The sequence below is a fragment of the Carettochelys insculpta genome, chromosome 1 (assembly GCF_033958435.1).
Source record: "Carettochelys insculpta isolate YL-2023 chromosome 1, ASM3395843v1, whole genome shotgun sequence".
Taxonomy (NCBI): domain Eukaryota; kingdom Metazoa; phylum Chordata; order Testudines; family Carettochelyidae; genus Carettochelys; species Carettochelys insculpta.
The window spans coordinates 260,932,771-260,957,911 of NC_134137.1; the positions used below are offsets into that span (position 1 = coordinate 260,932,771).

General features: G+C 45.6%; 2 protein-coding genes across 3 annotated transcripts in view; both read left to right on the plus strand.

The window, feature by feature from the left end:
• ADA2 (adenosine deaminase 2) overlaps window positions 1-3,170 on the plus strand; it is a 29,364-nt gene extending 26,194 nt beyond the window's left edge. The window contains exons 9-11 of one of the 2 annotated variants that reach the window (XM_074983765.1): window positions 1,100-1,302; window positions 1,716-1,860; window positions 2,232-3,170. In XM_074983765.1, the coding sequence (XP_074839866.1) occupies window positions 1,100-1,302; window positions 1,716-1,860; window positions 2,232-2,270 (387 nt within the window). In that variant the 3' untranslated portion in view covers window positions 2,271-3,170. The remainder of the gene's footprint in view (window positions 1-1,099; window positions 1,303-1,715; window positions 1,861-2,231) is intronic. The other variant, XM_074983767.1, reaches the window with a different exon arrangement.
• Window positions 3,171-9,677: 6,507 nt separating this feature from the next.
• Window positions 9,678-24,885, plus strand: HDHD5 (haloacid dehalogenase like hydrolase domain containing 5). Its single transcript, XM_074983768.1, has 8 exons — window positions 9,678-9,795; window positions 12,233-12,436; window positions 17,298-17,410; window positions 19,051-19,144; window positions 19,703-19,736; window positions 19,971-20,145; window positions 21,099-21,287; window positions 21,830-24,885. Exons 1-8 carry the CDS (start codon window positions 9,685-9,687, stop codon window positions 22,197-22,199), a joined length of 1,290 nt encoding a protein of 429 aa, XP_074839869.1. The 5' UTR covers window positions 9,678-9,684; the 3' UTR covers window positions 22,200-24,885.
• The last annotated feature ends 256 nt before the right edge of the window (window positions 24,886-25,141 follow it).

Below are 25,141 nucleotides of genomic sequence, written 5' to 3' on the forward strand. Positions count from 1 at the left end.
CTGAAGGTGCCTGAAACAAGTGACTGTGACACCTTGGGAGGAAGGGCCAGAAAGTGTGTGTAATAAGGGTGTGGAGTTAGTATGTTTTGTGAAGGGGAGATATTTTCTGTTTCCTAGCATTACTTAAACAGATCAATGGCACCTTAGAGCAGCAGTGTCCGGTAAGAATTCAAAAATCGCCACACTTGTGGTTGTTTTCTTTGCATATTTGCCCCAACCCCCCCAGCTCTAAATTAATGCCCTCCCCCTCCCCCAGAGCCAGGATCCCCCAGAGCCAGGCATTACCAGTGCCCCCAGAAATAGATGCCCTCCCCTTCCCTCAGAGCTAAGCACCCCAGCCCCACTCAACTGAATGGATTCCCTCAGAACCAGGCACCCCCCCAACCCCCACATCCTAATTCGGTGCTAGCAACTCACCAGAGTTGCCAGAGCCACCAGTGAGGCCACTATCTGGGCCACCATGCACTTCTCCCACCAAGCAGTGGGACGTGCATAGAGCAGGCGGACGGCACGCCCCGTGTGCAGCTCTCAGAAGGAGCCTCATTTAAAGGTTCCAAGAGCTGTGTGTGGCTTGAGAGCCTATTTGCCACAATGGGGTCTCCTACTCACCACATGTGGCGAGTGACAAATGTATTGGACATCCCTGCCTTAGAGACTAATACATTTATTAGGTCATGGGCTTTTGTGGTTAAAACCCACTCCACTTTCACCTGAAGACGTAGGTCATAACCATGAAAGCTCATGACCTAATAAATGTGTTAGTCTCTAAGACGCTACAGGACTGCTTGTTATTTGTGAAGCTACAGGCTAACAAGACTACCTCTCTCAGATGTTTAACCAGGTAACACATCCACGGTGTGGTGTACAAGTACCCCAGAGACACACAAGTGGGGAAAACTAAGGTAGCTGTACACTAAAATAGGAGGGTTTGGGAAAGAACCCCTGTTCCAGTCTCCATTCCCATTGTATTACGAGCTGAATAAACACATAACAGGAAGACGGTGTCTGCCCCAAAGAGCTTCCAAAGTATAAATATATACTGCAGATATTGTAGAGTAACAGCATCCTTGCTTCTTTCTCTTCCTCCCCTCATCCCAAGGTCCTGCTGTTAGTATCAGATTTGAGGAACCATCCTGCTGCTGAGCTGATGACAGAGGGACACCCCATAGTGGTCAGTTCAGATGATCCGTCGGTCTTTGGATCAAAGGGTGTGTCATATGACTTCTATGAGGTGTTCATGGGCATCGGCGGGATGAGTGCTGACCTGAGAACTTTAAAACAACTGGCACTAAACTCTCTGAAGTAAGTGTGCAGTCTCACACCAGGGCTGACATTTGGATTTATATCTGCCTGTTCTGCACATGTCCACCTTATTCTGTTTTTAGCCCCAGTGTTTTCTCTGTCACTTGGGCTGAAGTTCAGCTGACTCCAAGTCCAGCGGCAACTGTTGCGGATGTTTGTGGGAGTGTGGGGCAGAAACCAGCCACATGCTGCTGCCCACCCCACCCCTGCTCTGACAATGCTTCTCTGCCTGCTCATGCTCTGCCCATGTCACATCCTCTCCCCTCTGCCCTTGTCCCACCTCTCCCTCCTCTCCCTCCAGAAGCAGAGTGGCACTGATGGTGAGTGTGGAGGAGGATTCTGGGGGTGCATGCGATCCCCCGTTTGCCCACCACATGCTACCCCTGTGTAAGTCTTCCCTGTGTCTCTCACAGGATAGGATCTGAGGGGCTTGTGCTATCCCAGAGTCTACACTGTCCATTATCAATACGACACTTCTTGCTGTTTCTCTGTCTCCCTCCCTTCCTCCATCATGTGCCAATTTTCCTATGGAGCCTGGCCTTGGGCAGGAGAGAGAAGGTGATTATTTTTCTACATCCCTTTTCATTTATTATAATTGTACTTAGCTGTGTGGTTTACAAAGGCCCATTATGTATTCTCTCATGGCTTGCCCAACATCTCCAATGCAGTGAGGTCTGCTCCTGAACCTCTGTCTGTTTTCTCAAAGCTGATGCCCAAGACTGTATCAATAACAGGCATCCTACCGGGTTTGAGGGACAAGACAAATCTGTCACTTTCTGCCTGTAGGAATAGATAGTTTTTATCTGAGGCAACACAAAGAGTTCATTTTTCCCAGCTTCCTACCTTTACATTTTTGACATTGATCCTGAAACAGCTTCTTCACAGCCACCCCAGTCCCACGTCTGATCCTCACTCTTCTCATCCCACAGGTACAGCTCCTTGCTGCCAGAGGAGAAAGCCAAGGCTAAAAAAGTCTGGCAGAAAAAATGGGACCAATTTATAGCTGACCTCTCCAGTGCATTTCCAAGGGTGCTGTAGTGTGGGAGAAGGCCCCTCTCTGAGAACATGTCTGCGAGGTGCAGGGAACTGCAGCTGCTGCTAATATGGAGAGAATTCTTTTTCAGTGTCACTGGAGCAAACAGCCCCCAAGCACTGGCTGGAGCAAGGTGAATTTTGGCCAGTTATAATTAGTAGTAATCACTGAAACCAAACCACCATGCCCACACCTCTAGAAATCAGTGTTTGGGTGCAGGTGAAGCAGGACGGTCAGCCTTTAAAAGAGAAGCAGAATGGGCTGCTAAGCATCAAAGTGACTAACTTCCAAATGCTATTATAAGCCTGACACCCTTACTCACTTTTTAATGATTATGAGTGAGAGTTTTCTTGTGAGCAAAGCCTTTCTGATTTGGCCTTGTATCATTATAAAATAGCTATCCATTCAGAAAACAGCTAATACAAATGCCCCCACAAGGTGAGCCTCTTGACTTTCAGGAGCGCAAAGACTGAAAGTGATTTGTGTCAGAAATCTGTGACCATTAGTTTAAGCCTGGGCTCAGTGCCAAAATACTACTGCTAGACTGAGGAACCAGGTCTCAGGTCTAACATTTCAAGGGGTAGCAGGGCCAGAAACTAGCTGATGGACCTGTACGAATGCTTTCAAGATGAGTATACCTTGCTGAGCAATGATCAGCAAAGAGTGCAAGCACTGATTGCTGAAGGGCAATGCAGTTCACTCTGGGACTGAGTTTTGTAGGGATTCTAATATACGTTTCAACTGAAAAAGAACCCCAGACTTAAAAGCCGGCAGCATCATTCAAATGAGGGCACTCGACAATGCAAATGGCCGCTTATTTGCAGAGTCGCACACCTCATTTGCACAGTCACATGCGATCACTGTCCTGGCAGAGGCTTCTGTCATCACAAAACAGTCCTTGTAGATGGGGTTCCGTTGACCAAAACACCCCTTGTTGACAGCCCCTTATTCCTCATTTTTTCGGGAATAAGGGGCTGCCAACAAGTGGGGTTTTGGTTGACAGAACCCATCTACACGGCTTGTTTTGTGATGATGGAAGCCTCTGCCGGGACAGTGATCTCATGCAACCATGCAAATGAGATATGTGACTATGCAAATGAGCATCTATTTGCATTGTCAAGTGCTCTCATTTGCATGACCCTGCCAACAGCAGCACGCCATGTAGACATGGCCTAACAGAAACCTCTCAGCTCCCTATTAAATAAAGCCCTGATGCTGCTCTGGTATCCACTAGTTCTGTTCTCTGTACCCATGTGAAGTACTCTTGATTTCAATGGGATTCAACATGTGCCTTTACTGGCAGATTCACAAGAACAGTATTCAGCAACCAAAACAGCAAGAAGAGCCATTTTTCCCCAATTTGATAAAAAATCAATAATTCAAGAACCACAATGCATGTGACTACAAGACAGTCCTTAATAAATAATGTCAAACCATACTTTCTGGAACTCCTATTTTAAGAACAGCCCACACACAAGTTGTGATGTGACACGTTTACTGCAGCTCATTCACAAACTTTATACATATTCTATTTCGTTACACTTTATGTGTGTGTTTGTGCCACTGTCTTCCTCACTTCCACTCCGGAACCTCGCTCACTTTCTCCGGAAGACACTAGGGGGAGTTATCCAACATTTCACGATCACATAATTTGCTACTTAAATATGAGTTGTTCATTTTTGGGCTTTTAGACATTCAGCGTTTATCAAAAATAATCAGGAGGGTATTTTTCTTTTTAGCTTTGTAATTATAGCATTGGGAGCCACAAAGAAGTCCTTAAGGAGCCAAATGTGGCTCTGGAGCTGCAAGCTGCAGACCCCTGCACTAGAGGATGAAGGTCCAGGTGTGCTTTCAGTGAGCCTGAGTCCACAGCAATCAGATCGTCAGTGTATCAGAGAACTTGCACTTGATATAGAACAAATAGACCCCCAGTGTCATTCCAAGTAAAGACAAAGTCACAACAGCACTGCTTAAATACTAACTAGATAGGTAGAGTCCTTTGAAATAATGGGACAAAAACTTCAGAAGTAGAAGTGATTCTGCCAAGGTAATTTCACATTTGACCATTTTGAATAGGGAACACTTAAAGAAAATCTAGTTCAGATGTTTGGTGTCTCATTTAAATGAATTCAGCAAACTCCTCTGGTATAAAAGTTGTGAGGGACCTGATCCTCAGCTGGTGTAAACAGCCATAGCTCTGTTGATTTCAGTGGAGCTGCACCAATTCACACCATATTAAGATTTGCTCTAGAGACTTCAAAATGCTCTTAAATTTGTTCCCAGTTAAAGGAGACTTTCTCTCCGACGCACAAGACCTGGTAGGCCGGTCATTTCCAGGTCTGCCCACCTCAGGTTAATTATGTGATTAAATTTTAAACTAGTTGTCCTGAGCTCCCTGGCCATAGCATTTATCTTCACTAATCTCAGTCACAATATTTCCATAGAGCACAAATATATTTACCACATCGAATCATAGAATTCTAGGGCTGGAAGAGATCTCAGGAGGTCATCAAGTCTATTCCCGTCTGCCCAAAGCAGGATCAACATACGCACACACACAAAATTTTAGGCAGGGCTGTAGAGATACGTAGTAAGTAGTAATTTCTACTTTATTGCTTTCAAAATTTAATAAGCTTAATGAGTTTTTAAATCTGTTTCTACAGGTCTGTTTCTGTCTCTTGCTCTTCAAAAACTAAACAAAACAGAAAAAATTTAAGGCTTAATCCTGAAAAGTCCAACAGGAGCTGAAGGCACATGATGCTTTTCCAAAATCATGCCCCTAAATCAGGGTTTCGCAACTTTGTGTGTGTGCCAGATCTCAGTACAGAGCTTGTCTCATGGACACCTCTTGTCCCATTTACACCTGCTAGGCCTGCTTCTGCTCGCATGTGTGATCATATAATGCTGCTGTGGCAGCTCTAGCAATTGGCTACAGGGGGAAGCAAAAGGAATTATTCCATAACAATAATACTTAGTTTATACAGAGCTTTTTGTCAGTAGATCTCAAAGCTCTTTACAATGGAATAAAAATGTTTCATCGTCATATTTTACTATATACACATCAGAAATAACAAGCAGTCCTGTGGCACCTGGTTTCAACAAGCTAGACGCTCCCATTTTTGTTTGGTTTGCACCCTGTCCACTACTGATGGAAAACCAGGCCTGGTTTTCTCCTTTAGCATGCATGGAGGGGGCTGTTTTGCACAGTGTGCTGGTCCCTCTCTGCCAGAAAGTGTGTGTAACTAGAGGTCATGCTGATGGTAGTAGGGTCATGCAGGCGGGGACAGGGACAAATGAGGGTCTATGTCCTCTATTCTGAGCATGTATCATAGGATGACCATCTTTGCTGGATGGAAATAAGGGAAGACCATGTGCAAATAAGAGACAATACCTTAAGGGACATTTTAGTAAAACACCATTTCCCTTAGCATATTGTGTATTTTCTCTGAAGTGTACATTTCTATTGTTCTCAAGTGTACAATACAATGAAGAACCATTCTCAACATCAAACTGAACCTTACTAGTTTTAATGAATTTTACTATATCTTAAGATAAGGGACAGGTGATCACTGTAAGGAACCAATCAATGAAATAAGAGATAGTCCCTTAAAATAAGGTATCCATAGTCACCCTGCCATTGATGTCACAAATCATCCAAATATAAACATCAAGAGACAGAAGCTTCTTTTTAAATGGTTGAAATTAGAGTTGAGCCCTTGGATATAAACTACCACCAGCCACAATCTTAACAATGGCCCTGAATAAATTCCAGCTCCAGGTGTTTGGGGCTGGCCTGCCAGCACAGCCCCACCTTTAACCATCACACCTGAACTCACAATGCTATTGAGACGTGGCCCAATCAGCAGCCACCTCTCAGGCTCCCTTGGTACATGAACAACCCCTCCTTGGCTGAGTTGCTGTCTGTATCTGTCATAGCTAAGAAAAGGCCAGTTTTTGAACAGAATCTTGTAGTAATGTGAATAAGCAACAAACAAGCTCTATGATGCCTAATCAGGTAATTTATTTTACTTTATTTTTCAAGGGTTACAGGTGTAATATTGGCAAGTGGCTCAGACACCTTCTGTTAATGAGAGGATGGGTCTGAGCTTGCATCACCTTCTGCCTGGTCACTAGTTTTAGGCAGTGCCCTCCCCCTCCTCTGGTCATTATGGAATGTGAAATGCATTTTAGTAACTATCTTTATTTCCCTTTGACTTGCTTCTCCCTAGATAAACCTGTTGTAGTTATCCTGTGCAGCTGAGATGAGAAGGTGTCCCTGCTGGTTAGGGACTTTAGATCCAGCATGTGGGAGGAGGCAATCAGGCTGTAAGTGTTGCCTGCTTTGGGGCTGGCTCCAGAAGGTTAACAGGGCATGGTAGGAATAGAAGAAAGGATCTGTACAGGTGGCTATTACTATGCCTACTGCTTCTGCTATAGGATATTCACTTAGGTTGCAGACCATACATAGCCCAAGCAGCTGTTGTTAAAGCCAGCTCTGGAGAGAGAAATCTGAGTTTAAGCAGCAGTGCTGAGAATGGAGAAAAGAAAATGGGACCAATAAACTGGCAGCAATATGGTGATGGGTAGAGCAGAAAGAGAGGTCCCAGGTGCTTTATTATGTGGCAGAATTGAGGACTCGCCAGTAGTGGCGATGGGGATGTTATGGAGTAGGAGGTGGAGTTTGGCAGCTACGTTGTGTGGGGCATGATGATTAAGGCCTACTGTCACCTTCAGGAGAGAGGAACCCTTTCAGTGGAAACAAGCAGTCCTGTGACACCTCTAGAGACTAACAAATTGATTAGATCATGATCTGTGGTGTGTGTAACCCACTTCAAGTTAATGGGAGTTACCCTATCCTCTAAAAGGAAACTGATCTGGAAGGGGTTTAGTGCAGAGATGAGAAAAATCAAGGTATGGCAGTTTTAGTCCCAGAGAACTATCTGGAAGCAGCAGCAAATGGATGACTTTTGAGGGACAGACGTTGCTGGTGTGGGCTGTTTAGCAGCCGTGTAGTAGTAGATGATTGTGAATAGCAGGCCTCTGACTGCTGGAATGCTACCATTAGATTGTTGTTAAAGTAAACCTCGGTCTGTTGGATAATCTTTATTCATCAAAATAGGTACAGTTGTCTTCCTGCTTTTTGCAGGAAAACTTGCTGTATGTGACTGGAGGACAAACCTAATTTGTAAGAGCCTGTCCAAATGAAATAGCTTTGCAGTGAACAATGTTTCCTGTCATTGCAGCCCCAAGCCACACTGCAGAAAAGGCTAAGCCTCTGCATTAGCCATATGGAGTAATGGGTATAAAAGCATCTGTCTCAAGAACAGTTGCACACTTTTGTGCTTTCCATAACACCCTAATTCGTTTCAGTATTCAGAAAATTCAAGAGTTACCCAATACCAATCACTTTCACTGATATACCTGGGCAGAAAATACTTTAGAAGTTGTACCCAATCAAATGTCTCCTTCACAAAAGCAGAAAATATTAATAAACTTGAAATGGTTGTCTTCCCAATCTGGGGATACTGAACCTGTTATTTTAATGGGAACCATGTACCTCCAATAAGAAATCAAAGACTTTTAAACTGTCCTCTTGGCTGACCTTAAAAATACCAAGAACGCTTTCAAATTGTGTTGTACTCTAGGAACTATATCCCCATTCTAAATATAAGCACTTTAGGCTTATTTCTCCTACCCCTTTTGGAGACTCTTTTGCTATGATCAATTTAATGTTCAATATGTGCTGGGGACTTGCAGCGGGGATAGACATAGTTGACAGGTTGGCATTTTCTGTTTCAGTGGTATATATTGAGTACCAACAGTATGCTAATTTCTCCATGATCGCCAACTTCTTATACCTTATTAATGCATCAGTGGTTGTATTCTTCTGGTACAAAGTGACACCTGCTGGCCAGTTAGAATAACGCTGTTTGAATTCTTGGCACGAATGAAACACAGGGTGATCTCTGCAGGTGGTAGGAGACATCTGGCATGTGGGGTATCCTAGCAAACAACGGGCCTACCCTTTATATATATTATACAATGGGTCCCAAAACAAGCAATGTTCTCATCCTCCTTTTAACCCTGGATGTGCCAGGATCTGTAAATCAGTCTCTATAACATACTAAAAATGGTCATGTAAAAATACTAGCTTGGAAAATAATTGACTTTACTGCTCTTCGGTATTGCCACGGTGATGAGGAGGAAAGCCATTCGCTAGGGCTGTGGCCACACTTGGCCAAAACTTTGAAATGGCCATGCTAATAGCCAAATTGAAGAATACTAATGAGGTGCTGAATTGAATATTCAGCACCTCATTAGCACACTTCCAGCCACAGTGCTTTGAAAACACCACTTTTGAACGTGCGTGGCTACGGGGGGTCCTTTCTGAAAGGACCCTGCACATTCTGAAATCCTCTTATTTCCCTCAGCTGGTATTTGGCCAAAACTTCAAAATGCTAAATGGCAGAATACTAATGAGGTGCTGAATTGAATGTTCAGTACATCCTTAGCATTAGCACACCATTTCAAAGTTTTGGGTAAGTGTGGCCACAGCCCAGCTGAGACTAACACGCTGCCTCTGTAGCTTTATCAGAGGTGCCTGCAGTTACTTGCATTCTTGCCCCTAAGCTTCCTCTGTACCACGCACCCTCTCATCCCTTTGGATTTTAGGGACTCCTGGGAAACCCTGCTTCTTGCTGCAAATGGCATCCAGTCACAAAAGATGACCGCCTTACTATTTCCCCATGCCCGAGGCGCTCTGGGCCTCCCCTTTCTGCCACTAGCCAGGGCTGCTGTTCCCTTCTCCCCACCACCTCTGGTTGTGTGCACTCTCGGGCGCACCCCTAAAACCCTTTTGCCCCTCACGTTTATTTCGTATTTCTATCGCTTCATTGTGACGTCATGAAGCTCTGGGGAGACGTCTTCTCGCCACAGCGTGACGCGACAGGCTTTTCGCACGCGAGCCTCTCAGCAAGCGTGACGCAGGCGCTACAGCTTGCTGAGGCAGAGCTGCGGGAGCGCTGCGCGCATAGCCAGGCAACGCCCTCCAGGCGAGACGCTGTTGACACTAAAACTTCAGTATCCGTCATGCCCCGGGACGCATTACCCTATTTCCGACCAGCGCGAAGCTGTAGCTTTGCATTCTGGGAGATGGAGTTCATGACAGTCTCCGTTCGACCGGAGGCCACTCGGATGCCTTTCGACGCAGCATTCCGTGGTGCGTGCTGGGAATTGTAGTTCTTCCCGCCCCGTCCTCGACGAAGAGGGTCCGACTTGCCCATGGGGTTCGCTGATTGGCGGCGAGGCGGGGCGGGGCGGGCGGCTCGGGGTGGAGGCGGAGGTCAGGGATGGCAGTGCGCTGCCTGCGTAGCGCGGGCAGGGGCGCCCTGAGGCGATGGCGGCCGGCGGGCCTGAGCGGCCCCATGGGCCTCGGCGGGGTCGCCCCCGGGGTGGCTGAGGTGAGAGGCCGCTGGGCTGGGTAGCGTGGGGCCGGGCTGTCTCGGTGTGGAGGTGAGCTGCGCCCCCGCCCCCGGGAGGCCTGAGCTCAGGCTGGAGCTCGGCTGGCCTCGTTGTTTGAGAGGCCAGCGGCGGCCCGGGGGTCAGATTCCAGGGTTCCGGGGGTGGGGAACAGGCGGCTGGCTGCAGGCTGCAGGGAGCGGGACTGCTGAGCAGAGCTGGCCCTGCCCTTCCCTCCCCACCCCACCGAGCCGCCTCCACGCTGCTTGGCCGGGCGCGGCGCTGCGCCCCGCCCCGCCCCCTGCGGGTCTGGGAAGCACTTTGGGGGCGTGACTTGCTCCCGAGGACCCCCTCCTTGTTTTTGGCCCCTGACCGAGAGGCGCCGCCCCACGGGGACTTTGGCCCCAGGGCTGCACCGTGGGCCCCTGCCCGTGTTCCCGCTCCACTTCGTGGTCCTGCCTCTTTTTAGCGGCACATCATTTCTTGCAAAGCCCCGGTTACGTTCCCAGCAGCTCTCCTTCTCTGCAGCAGAAGCAGTCGGGCAGGGTTTTTTCTCTCTCCTGGATTTTTTCCTTGTTGACTATAAATCGTAGGGTGGTAATATTTGGGCTTTCAAAAACGAGGATGCCCCGAGAGGGAGCCTGTACAGACACATTCACTCTCATGAGTGTTCTTTTTTTAATATGGTGACCCTAAACGTCAGCCCCCTGACTACATCTGCTAGAAGAGGGACATATAACAGGGAGACTGGAGTGTGCTTACCTGCTGTTTGCTCCTTAAGGAGTGCACAGACATAATGAAGGGCACTCTTTAAACTCGGCAAGAAGTCCTATGGCACCTTTATAGACTAATAGATATTTTGGAACATTAGCTTTCATGGGCAAAGAACTGCTTCATCAAATGCATCTTGTGCAGCTGACAAAGCTGGTCTTTGCTCATGAAAGCTTATGTTCCAAAGTATCTGTTAGATACAGACTAACACGGCCACCTCTCTGATACTCTTTAAATTGCCTCTCTGCATTGGAACAGCCCAGCAGCCGTAGTGATCTGGTGGCTACATTTATGCAGCCCCTAGTGCTGCATGAATTGTTTGTTTAAACAGTGGGTGGGTGCTGATGCCACTGTCCCTGTCTACATTCTCACACATCTAACAGCGGTGAATTGCCCGTAGAACTGGGCTGAAGGTAACTGTAGCTTACGCTGCTTTTATAGTCTCACCTTTCTGAGTGAATCGATGCCTCTGGGATGGAACTTCTACTGGGCTACAGGAGGCCCCAGATTGCCATTCTGCATGTTGCAAAGGCTGACTCTCTGGGTATGATGCTTTAAGAGAAGAGCTGGCAGACTCCTGTGTTGTCAGTTGGATGTTTAGTATATATGGCAGCTTGTTTCCTGAAGGAACTCTTTTGATGTGGGATGGTCAAGTAGAATGTAGTTGTGCTCCTGGACCATTTCATCTCCTTCCCAGAAGTACTTTCTCCTTGGCTTCTGTAAAAACAGAGCATGGTATAGTCTATCAGTTTATATCACTCTTCTGTAATAAGCTAAAGCCAGAGATGGCTTGGAGCTGCAGGTTGTGCTTCCCTTATTTGGCATACTCTGGTCCAGGACAAAAGAATTTTGCAGGACTTCCTTATTGCAGAAACCCTCTACCTCCCCTCATCTGGCGATCAGGTGCTGCTGCAGCCCCAGCCTGTAGACTCTTCCCCAGACCAGGCTGCCATGGGGCTCTAGCCAGGCCCTGCTCCCTGGCTGTCATGGAGCAGAAGGGGGTTCCAGCCCCATGGCAGCCTCCTGGTCTCTGCTGCTGCAGGGTAGGCAGGAGCTCCTTGGTCCCTGTGCTGCTGTACAACCAGTGGGAGCTCCAGTCCCTGTGCTGTTGCAGGACTGGTGGGGGGGCTCTGGCTCCTAGCCCTACCAGGGCTCCTGTACCACAGGAGGGTACCAGATTAGAGGTACACTGAGCCCCTGCTTGGGGGACAGAACTAATGGTGTTCAGATGCCTTCTGTTAAGACAAGCCACTCTTTTATATAGGCTTCTCATCAACAGATCTCAAAGTGCTCAAAAAGTAAATATCCAGTACAGAAGCTGAGTCACAGAAGTCAGATGATGGCTGGACTTACACAATTGATCTCTGGTCGCTTCATTCCTGACTCTGATTGCTGACTTCCAGAAACTGGACACCACTGTTATCCTTTATACAGAGTGGCATTTTCCTTTTAAAGGAGGGAGTGGTAAGACTATTCTGGAACATTGGGAGACTGGATGAGTGACATTCTATGGGACAAGTTGAAAATAATACTACTTAGCTGCTGTTTCTTCTCAGCTTCTCCCCCACTCTGAGCTTTTTTTTCCTCTTAAAAAGAACCTTTTGTTCTTCCCCTCTTAGTTTTTCCCTGTGCTGCAGTAATTGGCTATAAATCTGATTTATGTTGCAGGCTCCTCCAACCTTTGGGTTCCTGTTTGACATTGACGGAGTGCTTGTTCGGGGGCGCTATGTGATTCCTGCAGCCCAAGAGGCTTTTCGGAAACTAGTAGACTCTGATGGACAGCTCAGAGTGCCAGTAGTCTTTGTGACAAACGCTGGGAACTGCTTACAGCATGTCAAGGCCCAGGAATTGTCCGATGCTCTGGGTTTGGAGGTAACAAGAATCTGTCCCTATTCCGGGTCTTTGGGTGGAGGCCTTGGGTATTAAAGTGAAGCTGCACTGACTCTTTAAGTATGTATATGATTTACGAGTGCCAGAGACTCTTCATTTGGACAGGAGAAATCCCATGTCCCATAGCAGGCACTCAGTGGGAATCCATTGCCATCAGTCATTCACTTTATGTAACTTTCTTCACCACTGTAGGTTTGTAAAACCAAAGAAGAAGCCAAGTCTAGTCAAAATTAGAAACTAAGCATTTAAATAGCAAGATAATCCGAGGCCCTGGGGAGATGAGTTCTTGTGCTGCTGGTCGCTTGAAACTAGTCTCAGGTCACATTTCATATATGCTGCCAAATAGCCATGAGTTGGGGAAAGTACACTCACTGGCTGTCAAAAGGCTTTGTGTCCCAACCCATCTTCCTGAGCTGGCCAACTGCCTATCCTATTGTCTCAGACATCATGTATGAGCTGAAGAAAGGGGATGTTAGACTGCTATAAAACAAAGTCCAAATGGTTATGTATTTGCAGGGCTGATATCAGCTCTGCCCTGCTGTCAGCTCCGTCCTTACCACTGTGCTAATTCCTCTTCCTGTCTCTTGTTCAGGAGCACCAAGTAACTCCTAGGCCATGTCTACATGTGCCCCAAACGTCAAAATGGCCACGCAAATGGCCATTTCCAAGTTTACTAATGAAGCGCTGAAATGCATATTCAGTGCTTCATTAGCATGCGGGCGGCAGCGGCGCTTCGAAATTGACGCTCCTCGCCGCCGCGCGGCGCGTCCAGACGGGGCTCCTTTTCGGAAGGACCCTGCCTACTTCGAAGTCCCCTTATTCCCATGAGCTGATGGGAATAAGGAGACTTCGAAGTAGGCGGGGTCCTTTCGAAAAGGAGCCCCGTCTGGACGAAACACGCGGCGGCAAGGAGCGTCAATTTCGAAGCACCGCTGCCGCCTGCATGCTAACGAAGCGCTGAATATGCATTTCAGCGCTTCATTAGTAAACTTTGAAATGGCCATTTGCGTGCCCATTTCGAAGTTTGGGGCCCGTGTAGACATGGCCCTAGTGGAGCAAAGTAGCCAGGCGTGCTCTCCAACTTAGAATTCTGGGGCAGTCAGCCCACCAATTGAGTCCAAAGAATTGAAGCTGTGCAGTCCAGATGAGTTCTCAAAGCTATGTTTTAATTAGGTAGGCTCAGAAGGATAGGACTGTATTCAGTCCTTACAATACCAGGCACTCCAAGATTATCTGGGTGATGATCCCTACCTTTAGACTTTCAGGGCCAGTGAAGAATGCCATCTAAAGATTGTGCTGGATATTTCTAGCCCAAGATATTCAGTGGGATGATGTGTGGTGGCCGTGCTTCCAGAGGTCCAGTTCCACTTTGAAATCTGCTCCTACTGCCATGATGACTGGCACTAAACATTAAAAAGGTCGTAGAGCAGTTTTTAAACTTAGAGATGAGGGAAAGCTGATTGCAGAGGAGCATGTGGCTCGGACAGAAACTCCTCTTACAGGAGTCTCCGTCAATAGAGATACTCTAAGCTTTAGTAAAAAGAGGATGGGAGATATCAAACAATGGGCTAGATCAGACAAACAATCATGTGTAAAAGCATCTAATACATCTGGGATGGGACCAAATAAGCAGAGGCAAACCTTTGAAAAGCTTCTACACAAATGCTAGAAGTCTGACTGATAAGATGGGTGAACTAGGGTACCTTGTATTAAAGGAGGAAATTGACATAATAGGTATCACAGAAACCTGGTGGAATGAAGACAGTGTATGGGACACAATCCTACCAGGATATAAAATATATCGGAAGGACAGAATGGGCTGTGTGGGTGGTGGAGTGGCATTGTATGTGAAAAATAACATAGAATCAAATAAGAATTTTAAATGAATCACAATGTTCCCTAGAATCACTATGGATAGTAATTCCAAGCCCTACTAAGAATATAGCAGTAGGGATATGTTATCGACTGCCTGATCAGGACAGTGACAGTGATGTTGAAATACTAAGGGAGATTAGAGAGGCTACCAAAATAAAACATTCAATAGTAATGGGGGATTCGGTTATCCCCGTAGTGATTGGGTACATGTCGCATCAGGACAAGATGCAGAACTAAGATTTCTCAGTGCCATTAACAACTGCTTCTTGGAGCAGCTGGTACAGGAACCCACAAGGGGAGGGGCAATTCTCGCTTTATTACTGAGTGGAGTGCAGGATCTTGTCCATGAGCTCACTGTTACAGGACCGCTTGGGATTAGTGATCATAATATAATAACATTTAATATTCCTGTGGTGGGAAGAACACCTCAGCAGTCCAAAACTCTGGCATTTAATTTCAAAAGGGGAAATTAAGCAAAAATGAGGTTGGTTAAACAGAAATTAAAAGCCAGAGTGACTAGAACAAAAACCCTGCAAGCTGTATGGAAGCTTCTCAAAGACACTATAATAGAGGCCCAACTTAAATGTATACCCCAAATTTAAAAAAAAAAACCAAAAAAAAAAACCTAAGACTGAAAAAGGAGCCACCATGGGTTAATACCCATGTAATAAAAGCAGTGAGGGATAAAAAGGCCACTTCCAAAAAATGGAAGGTAAATAGAAAGGAACATAAACACTACCAAATTAAGTGTGAACCTGTAATGAAAGCCAAAAAAAGACTTTGAGGAACAGCTAGCCAAAAGCGCAAAGTATTAATGTTTTTTAAATACATTAGAAGCAGGAAGCCTGACTTTCTTTTAACCAAACAAAAAGAAAAAAAAAAAACAACCCAGTGGGTCTGTAGGTGATACAAATACAAAAGGAGCAATCAAGGATGATAAAGCCTTTGAGAGACTAAATGATTTTCTTTGCTTCAGTCTTCACGACTGAGGATGTTGGAAATTCGCAAACCAGCGCCACTTTTTGTGGGCAATGAAACTGAGGAACTGTCCTGGATTGAAGTGTTAGAGTTGGTTTTGGAACAAATAGACGAACTTAACGTTAACAAATTACTGGGACCAGATGGCATTGATCCAAGGGCTCTGAAAGAACTCAAATGGGAAATTGCAGAACTATTAACACTAGTTTTATAACCTGTCCTTTGGGTCAGCTTCTGTACCTAATGTGACATCCTTATTTAAAAAAGGCTCTAGAGGTGACTGTGGCAATTACAGACTGGTAATTTAATGTCTGTTCCAGGCAAATTAGTTGAAACAATGGCAAAGAATAAAACTGTCAGGCACGTAGAAGAACATAATTTGATGGGCAAAAGTCAACATGGCTTCTGCAGAGGGAACTTATGTCTTACTAGTCTGTTAGTTCTTTGAAGGGGTTAACAAACATGCAGATGGAAGATATAGTATACTTAAATTTCCAGAAAGCCTTTGACAAGTACATCATCAAAGGCTCTTAGGTAAACTAAATTGTCATGGGATAAGAGGGAAGGTCCTTTCATAGATTGAGAACTGATTCAAGGCAGGAAACAAAGGGTAGGCATAAATAGTAAATTTTCTGAATGGAGAGGGGTAACTAGTGGTGTCCCCCCAAGGGTCAGTCCTAGGACCAGTCCTGTTCAATTTATTCATAAATGATCTAGAGAAGGGGGTGATCAATGAGGTGTCAAAGTTTGCAGATGACACTAAACTGTTCAAGATAGTCAAGACAAAGGCAGACTGAAGAACTTCAGAAAGATCTCATCAAACTGAGTGATTGGGCGACAAAATGGCAAATTTCGTGTGGATAAGTGTAAGATAATGCACAGGGGGGGAAACCCCAACTATACTTAGAATATGATGGGGGAGCTAATTTAGCTATAACTAATCAGGAAAGATCTTGGAGTTATCACGGATAGTTCCCTGAAAACATCCATGCACTGTGCAGAGGCTGTCGAAAAGGCAAATAGGATGTTAAGTAATATTCAAAAAGGGATAGAAAATAAGACAAGGAGTACCTTACTGCCCCTATATAAATCTGTGGTACACACAATCTTGAATACTATGTACAGATGTGGTCTCCTTACCTAAATAAAGAGAGCCTGGCACTGGAAAAGGACAACTAAAATGATTAGCGGCTTGGAACAGGTCCTGTATGAGGAGAGGCTAAAAAGATTGGGACTTCTCAGCTTAGAAAAGAGGAGACTGAGGGGGGGATGCATGACAGAGGTGTGTATAAAATTATGACAGGTGTGGAGAGAGTGAATAAGGAGAAGTTATTTACTCGTGCCCATAATACAATAATTAGAGGACACCAAACAAAATTAATGGGTAGCAGGTTTTAAACTAATAAAAGAAAGTTCATCTTCACTCAGCACGTAGTTAACCTGTGGAACTCCTTGCCAGAGGAGGCTATGAAGGCTAGGACTATAGCAGAATTTAAGAAAGAGCTAGATACATTCCTGGAGGTTAGGTCCATAAAAGGCTGTTTAGTCAAGGGTAAGAATGGTGCTCCTGGCTTGATTGTCAGAGGCTGGAGAGGGATGGCAGGAGACAAATCACTTGATCATTGTCTTCAGTCTACGCCCTCTGGGGCACCTGGCACTGGCCACAGTCAGCAGGCAGGCTACTGGGCTGGATGGACCTTTGGTCTGACCCAGTATGGCTGTTCTTATGTTCTGAATTGAACGTGGCATAGTAGTATCTGGATGCATGTTGGTTTGGGTGGTGATTGTGGATGCAGAGTTCTTAATCAGCTGGAACTTGCCCTGTAGGTGTGGATTGCTCTGGTCATCCACTTCAGTGAGCTGGTTGTTTTTTTTTTTTTCCTCCTCTTCCTCCCCCTCCTCCAATGAAATGAGGGTGGGAAGGGTAGCAGCTGAGTACTGTGTGGGGGAATGTCCATCCTGATGACCATGTGGCCTCTTCTCCCTGCAGGTGTCTCCAGAACAAGTGATCCTCTCCCACAGCCCCCTGCGTCTCTTCCGTCAGTTTCATGAGAAGTGCGTGCTGGTGTCTGGGCAGGGGCCAGTAGAGGAGAATGCCAGGAAGTATCCTTACCTGTTCTTAGGCTGTGGACCTGGGTGTCCCATCAGAACTTCACAACTATGCTGTGCTGACTGTGTCAGGGGAACAGTGATGTGGATACATATTGGGACACATGTGGGGCCAGCATGTGGGAGATGGGGGTATAGTAAAAAGTCTTTTTTTTTATTCTGAGCATCTTGTGGAGGGACTCTTCAGATGACTTGAAACTCAAGATTGTTTGTGGCCCACTTGTTTTGCTTCTTGCATTGTCTGGGTTAACTTATGGCCTATGTTTCATGCCTCTGTTTTATTGTGACTACAGGAGACAGTCTTGTATGATTCTTTTATAATGCTAGAGTACTCTGCTTCTCTGCTTGTCAGGTCTGGGCTCCTGCAACTCTGCTGGTGTGTCTGATCTCTAACTCCCTATGTTATTCCAAATCTTGAACCCCATCACAAAAGATTTGCCAAAGGATATCTGTTCTAGCTTTACCTACAGCTACCAGTCTTGTTTTAGAGATCATAGAATTTACCTGTTATGCAGGATGGTCCCTGGTCTTAAAATTTATGAATTGATGCCCTTTCTGTTGCACCTGCCTCACTGTCAGAGACTAATGATCAGTAAGCTTCTTTCAAAGAGCCCAAAGTCAGAATATATCATAGTGCTCATCTAGCCTGACCTATAAAACACTGAGAAATGTGTACAGGTTGAATCTCTTGTCCTGCACCCTGGGGATTTGACTAGTGCTGAACCATGGGAAGTGAATATTGTCTAACAACGTTACCAACGCTTCCACTGCTTACTGGGCTCTGAGCATCTCGTATCCCTCATCCTCCCACTTTCAGTTCTATGCATCTGATTTGTCAGTTTTTTCAGAGCGAGAGAGATATATATTTTTGACCTCTGTTTATATAACTGTCAGTCTGTACTGGAAATGCTAGACCTCCAGATCTGAAGAAGTGGGTCTGCCCCTCAAAAGCTTGTCCCTTAATAAATTGTTAGTCTTTGAAGTGCTACATGACTGCTAGTTTGTTTAGGGTTCTGAGAAGACGTTGGTGTTGCAGAATGGTCTTTCAATAGTGCCTTGAGTCAGTATTGGATGGAAATATTTGAAGGGGAAGGAGATGACCCACCTTTTTATATGGTAGTGGGGTGAGCTGTTTGAAATAATCTGTAATTTAGGAGTGAAAGTCACTGCGACTTGTGCCACTAAATGCCTTTGGTGCTTCTGTAAATCAGTCCATCTCTCCACTATATATTTTAGAAAGTTTGTATCTGAATCTTTTTGTTGTAGAACTCCCCCTAAATGGGAAGAGCTAGGACCACCAAATTTGGTATTCGGCTTCTTATAACATAAGGTAAAGTTGGGGTTTAGTCATGACAGGACAGTGAGCGTTCCCTGACTTAAACTATATCCACTTGATATGGGGATCCAGTTGTTTCCCAGACAAAAAGAGCAGGCTCTGATAAACTCCAGAATGACTACGGGGGGCAGTGTTGCCCTAGGGAGTAGCTGCCAGATGGGTAGCGAGGTGCCAGCCCTGAGCCCCTCCTCAGCCCCTGCCCCAACTGTTACACACTCCCAGCCCCGTCCTGAAGGGTAGATATTTTAGTTATCTATAAAGAGCAGGCTCTATTTGCTTCCTTGACAATCTGAAATAGTGTGGGGTTCCAGAATGTGGTTACCATACAGGATGTGAGGAAGGCATTTCCCTTGCTGGACATGGTTGATCAAAGCCGTAGACCAAAGGAGCTGGTAACTATCTACCTGTTTGTGTGCCTGGGGACTATAGCACTTGCACATTATGGTCTTTGGTAGACTGAGATAACCAGCCCTCATTATGCTTTTCCACTAGAATGACTCTCTTGCTGGGGGAGGCTGGGATTATTATGGAGCTCTCTGAAGGTCAGCACTCTCTCCCAGCTTCCTTTGTTCAAAGAAGCTAGACTTTTTTTTTTTAAATGGCCTTTGCTTAAAGAAGTTAGAGCTGCAGTAGCTTTGACATGCCCCCATTCCTAAATGTCTACAGTCGAGGTCCTCCCCCCGCCCCTCCGAGAATGAGCAGCTTTTTTCCCAGGAGGTGTGTTGCCAAATGAGAGGGACTTAGAGGGGTCTGACTTTCAGCAATTACTGAGCACGCATCTGAAAAATTGGACTCCTTAAATTTCTAAAGCTGGGCTTCCAAAATCACTAGTCACTCCTGAAGTTCCTGGCTCTTATCTTTAATTCACTGGTGATACAAAGTGTTTAGTTCTGTCTTAACCCAGACTGGCTTCTTTCTTTTTTTTTTTTTTTTTTTTCTTCTTCCTGCAGCCTCCTCTGACTACAGACTTCCCTACCATAGAAGGTAAGTTATGCTTTGTTAGTGTATACTGTTCTCCTGCTGGCTGTTCAACCAAGCCAGCTGTATGGTAGCTTTGTGACAGAACACTTGATAGAATGACACTTTCAGAGGCATAAGTATACACTCCTACCTGTCACCGTCCAGAAGCACGTTGTAGAGGATGGGCAGTGTGCTTTTTACAAACTTGTTGAAAAGCTGTCTTAAACTTCCAACTACAGTATCTCTTAAATGTTTCAGGAGTGATTCTTTTTGGGGAGCCAGTCCGGTGGGAGACAAGTCTTCAGCTGATTATTGACATCCTCCTGAGCAATGGGAACCCTGGGACAGAGCTGGCAGCAGTGCCATATCCCCATATACCAGTCCTTGCTTGTAACATGGATCTTCTATGGATGGCCGAAGCCAAGAGGCCAAGGTGAAAGACACTTGTTTAGGTCTCCTTAGCATAGTTTATTCAGCTACCCTGTTTCTCTTTGCTTGATCCCCAACCTACTTCCTCTGAGGTGGGAGACCCTTTTTAATGGGGTTACTGGGTGTGGATTTATAGGTGCCACTATATGGAGATACATTGGATCAACAGGGTGGAGGTATTTTCAATGTTGCACTTTTATTTGGGTACCTAAGTCTGAGTAGATACTCCTGGTACTGCTAAAACCAACTTTGTATTTACCAAGGATGGCTTTCCGTATCTAGGACCATGATTACAGTGACTTCACAGTTCTGAAGCTGAACTTTTTGAATTGTTGAGGCACCAGAAAAATGTGCTCTTCAAGTACAGGAAAGGCTTCCCCCGCCACCCCATGAAATGGTCATTTGTTAGAATTCAGTTTGCACATTGCCAAAAGACCACTTTTGGATCAAGCCCAAGCATGAGATGTCTCCAAAGTGGGATATCTTTTAAAGTAGGCATTTTTTTTTTTTAAATAAACACTAGAACCTTGGCCAAGTTTGCAACTTGGATACATATCTGTAGCTGCTGGTCTCTCTCAAGCTGGGCATATTCCTGAAGGTATGTCTGTCATGTGGTGGCTTTTTTAATTCCAAAGTCTAGTAGTTTTAGACAATGGGGGAAAACATGTAGACTTTCATATTGTGCCCCTCAATAGTGTGTTTCTATATTGGCATGGGTGGGTTTGCTGCCAAGAGTGTGTATCAGAGACCTTACCTTTAGTGGTTAAGGAAATGGCAAAGTATGGCTTTCTGTTCTGTCAAAGTTGTTCACAGGTAGATGGAACCCTACCCCACCTTCATCTCTGCTTTTGGGACATGCAAATAACTGTAAGATGGAGAATAGTTTCTGTGCAAGTGCCAAAGAGCCAGGGAGCACTGACAATCCTTTTTTTTTTTTTCCTCTCTTCTGGGGAGCAGATTTGGCCATGGCACCTTTCTTGTCTGCTTGGAGAACATCTACAAAAAAATTACTGGCAAGGAACTGAAGTATGAGGCCCTGATTGGCAAACCTAGCATTGTCACTTACCAGTATGCTGAGTATCTGATCAAACAGCAGGTGGAAAGACAAGGATGGTCATCTCCCATCTGCAGGCTCTATGCTGTTGGGTAAGACTGCATGTGTGCGTCCATGCATGCGCGCAAGAGATGTAGCCTCAAACTCCTCAGGTATTTCTGGAGCTTCCTAATCTACATGCTTCTCTGAACGACACTAAACCAGGGCATCTGGAAACTGACTGCAATAGCAGCCTGCTTGAGTGACCCACAGTGTAGGTCTGGAGTTCCAAATCAGTGTAACAGCATCAACCAGCCAATCATTGTTTTATAGCCACCTCAGGCAAGGCCCCTCAAACATATTTCTGTGGGGAAGGGGGAACAAGAAGGAATTTCTTCTTCCTCATACCTAGCGTTGTACAATGGGCTGGACTCACTAAGGGAGCTTGGAGCTTTTACCACGTTCCTCTTGAGCATTTGGCATTGGCCAGTCTAGAGAGTGTGCTGTGTTACAGGTCAGTGCTGTGTAAGTACCTGGCTAGGTCATTCCATCCCTCCCCCACCCCATCCACCTTTCTATGTGTGACCAATCCCAGCTTGCCTGTGCTCAAGCCAAACTTTGAAGTAACAGATTTCCTTCATCTGGTCACGTACAGGGATAATCCGATGTCTGACATCTATGGTGCAAACTCCTACAACAACTACCTCAAGGCCGCATGGCAGGCCCGTGCCCAGGCCAAGGTGAATGGGAGCGAGGAGGTGACTGGTCCTCACTCTGCGGAGTCTCCTCAGCCAAGGAAGGATTGGGATGTCACACTGGAGAGCTGCAAGTCAATTCTGGTCTGCACTGGGGTGTACAACCATCATGGAAATATGCCTGCGGACCCCCAGGACAGCGTGGTGGAGACTGTGTTCCATGGGCACCGTGATTTTTGCTTTGACCCTAGCCTGCTGGAGGCATCCTCTGTGGTGCGGGATGTGAATGAAGCTGTGGAGCTTGTGTTCGAGAAGGAGAACTGGAGCTAGGAGTCAAAAGGGGGTGGCAAAAATCAGGGCTCAAGAGGGAGAAGAGATCTGGGATCTTCTAGTCTAACTTGAACCAAAAGTGTGGTGGGGGTGTGGAAATATCCAATATACTGTGAAGCCTGATGCCAAAAGTCCCTTGTCTTAATGGCAGCCTATTCGTTACTAGTAGGGCATCAGTTCTAATAGGGCCAGGTCTACATGTGCATAGTGGCAATGTCTGCCCCCCAATACCTGGTTCCTGAAGCTCTGGCTGGCTAGAGCTTTACTTTCAAAGCCCGTCAGTGCTGGTGAGGCTCATCCCTGTTGCACAGTGGAATAAAATTCACCCCACTGAAAAGGGACTACCATGGACTAATCCACCTGTTACACCCTGGTTAAAGGTTTGTGTAACTCCATAAGGTGGAGCCTGGGCCCTGCATGGACCAACAGTCTACATGAAATTAACCCTTTGTTATCAGTGTCTTCCAGATGTGCTTTGGGGCTGCTAAATACCCTTGTGTGTTTGGGGGTTCACCAGGCACATAACACCTTGTTATAGGTCCCATGATCTCACTGGCTTTGTCCTACAGCAGAAGTTTTGCCTCTTGCATCCTCACCTCTGTTTCATGGATGTCTGGTGACAAGCTGTGATAATTTGGGCAGTCATAGGAACTTGGTGTAGAGCCTACACTGGAATTAAAATCTTCTCACTGTACTTTTTTTTTTTTTTTTTTTTTCCTTAATGCTTCCTCTGTTTACCCACAGCCCCCCTCATGCAGGTGGAGCACAAATAGCCTTGTTCAGAAGATACCTGGGAATATAAACAACTAGAAGCAAGGAAACTATTTTATGGTAGCACTAGGTTCTGAAGCCCTACTGGGGCCAATGGGCACTGAGTAGATGTTCGCACTATCCATAAGAGCAACGCAACCTTCCTGTCTCCCATGAGTGCTGCTTCTGTGGAGGATTCCCTGGGAAATAGGGGTGGTATCTCAGTAGCTTCCAGCAGTGCAGGGTTATGTCACCTGCAGGCTTTTTTTGTTATGTAGTGCTGTTTAAATTGCCCTTTGGGTGGAGGAGCTATAAAACCTTCACATCAGCCAGCCCTGGGCCTTCTGCACAGCTCTAGCTTTGGTCTCAGCTTTTTAAATGCAGAAGTCTTTTTAAGAGATGTAATTTGCTCCTCTGGGCTATCTGTAAAACCTGATTCTTTTCCTTTCCCTAGCCTGTAGGGGCATGTTCTCTAAAGTAGCACTGCTACTTCTGGTCTGGCTTGGCTTGCAGCTTTACAGGCAGCTGCAGCATTGCTGGCCTGTGCTTTAATTTTTCTTTTCTGCATTCTGTGCGCCTTGGTTGCTTCCAGTTCCCTAAGCCTCAAACTCTCCCCTAACAGTGTGGGCTATCTTTCCATTCAAAAAATGCTTTAAGAGGTTAGCTGCGAGAACTTTCCAAGCTGAAATTCACTATGGAAGATACTAGCTCAGAAATGAAACTCATTTTAATTATGTAAAAGACTTACATCCACTCCACCCGCACCACATGCACTTAACAGCAAGAATTGGAAAAGCGTGACTGCTGCTTTTCTATCACTGTCTTATTTTTGGTAGTTCCTCTCCTAGGATTGCACAGGGAACAAGTTGCCTTCCTTCCACTTGAAACAGTAATCTGGGGGCTAGTAGCTGTTGAAGTGAGCCGTATGATCACTGACAGCACACACCAGCCAAGGGAGAGTGTATGCACACATCTCTTCTCCCTGCTTGCTGTGATAGTCTGAGGTATAATACAGGCCAGTGTGTGGCTACATCACCAGTTGACCAGTAATTAGGGGTGACTCAGTGCTTTGCTGCTGTAGCTTTCCTAGGCTTCTTGCAAACATGCAAGCACAATGCAAGTCACATCTTGAGTGCTTGTGTATAGCCACAGCCCTGGTCCAACCACACTTGCTTTCACCAGTGTGGTGTACTGTGTGCAGGGTAATCTGGGTCCTAAGGCACACACAGTCCTTGATTCTCACACCTCCCCCCCAAAATGTGTTGTTGCCCTTTAAGGTGATTAACATACAGTATGCATTTTAAATTGTTACCCAGAACAATTCACAACACTGGATTAGTTTTAAATAAAGAATAAAACAAGGTTGATGAGATTGAGAACAAGTAACAAGGCATTAAAGTTAACAATGGTTATAAGAAAAACAGATAAAATGCTTTCTAGATTTCACCTTTAGTCAACTATAGTTTGCTAAATCTTACTGCATGCTTTCAGTATGCTACTAAGTCTAAGGTTTGCTCCCCAAATGTAATGACTGTTTCTTTTATCTTCTTAGCCATCTCTCTCTTTTCATCTGTTACCCTAAAATGAGACCAAAGTACTATCATGAAAACAGAGCAGATCTAAAACACACATTAAAGAAATAAAACACCCCTTTTCTTACTGGGCATGACATTCTTTTAGCACAGATGCACATTCAAGCACCCAGAATTGCAATATCCTGAAGCTGCGAGCCAGCTCTAACTGGTGGTTCTGTTTGTGTGGGCTAATCGTACATACAGGATCCTGACGGCACATTCTTAAATACTAAAACTAAACAAAACATACATATGCAGTTGGACAGCCGGAGTCATCTGTATGGGATGCAGGGCCCAGGCCACTTGCCCTACAAACAGCCGTAATGGATGTAAGAACAAAGACTGTTCTGAGTTTCTGGGCTTGTGTAGGTCTAAAGCAAATGTGACACTATTTACAGACCTGCCTCATGCTGAGGAGGAATTTAGATTTAACCTGTCACTGAATGCTTTCACCAACAGGAATTGTATCTAAAGCCATGGGCAAGTCTGTAGTAAGCAACTTTAGTATGCATGCCAATGTGCCCCCCTGCAATCAAAAAGGCCAAGTCACACTTAGCTGTACAGCAGCCCCAGTATCTGTGCTTGTGTACCCAACCCCAGCCTGGATGAGTGACCTCT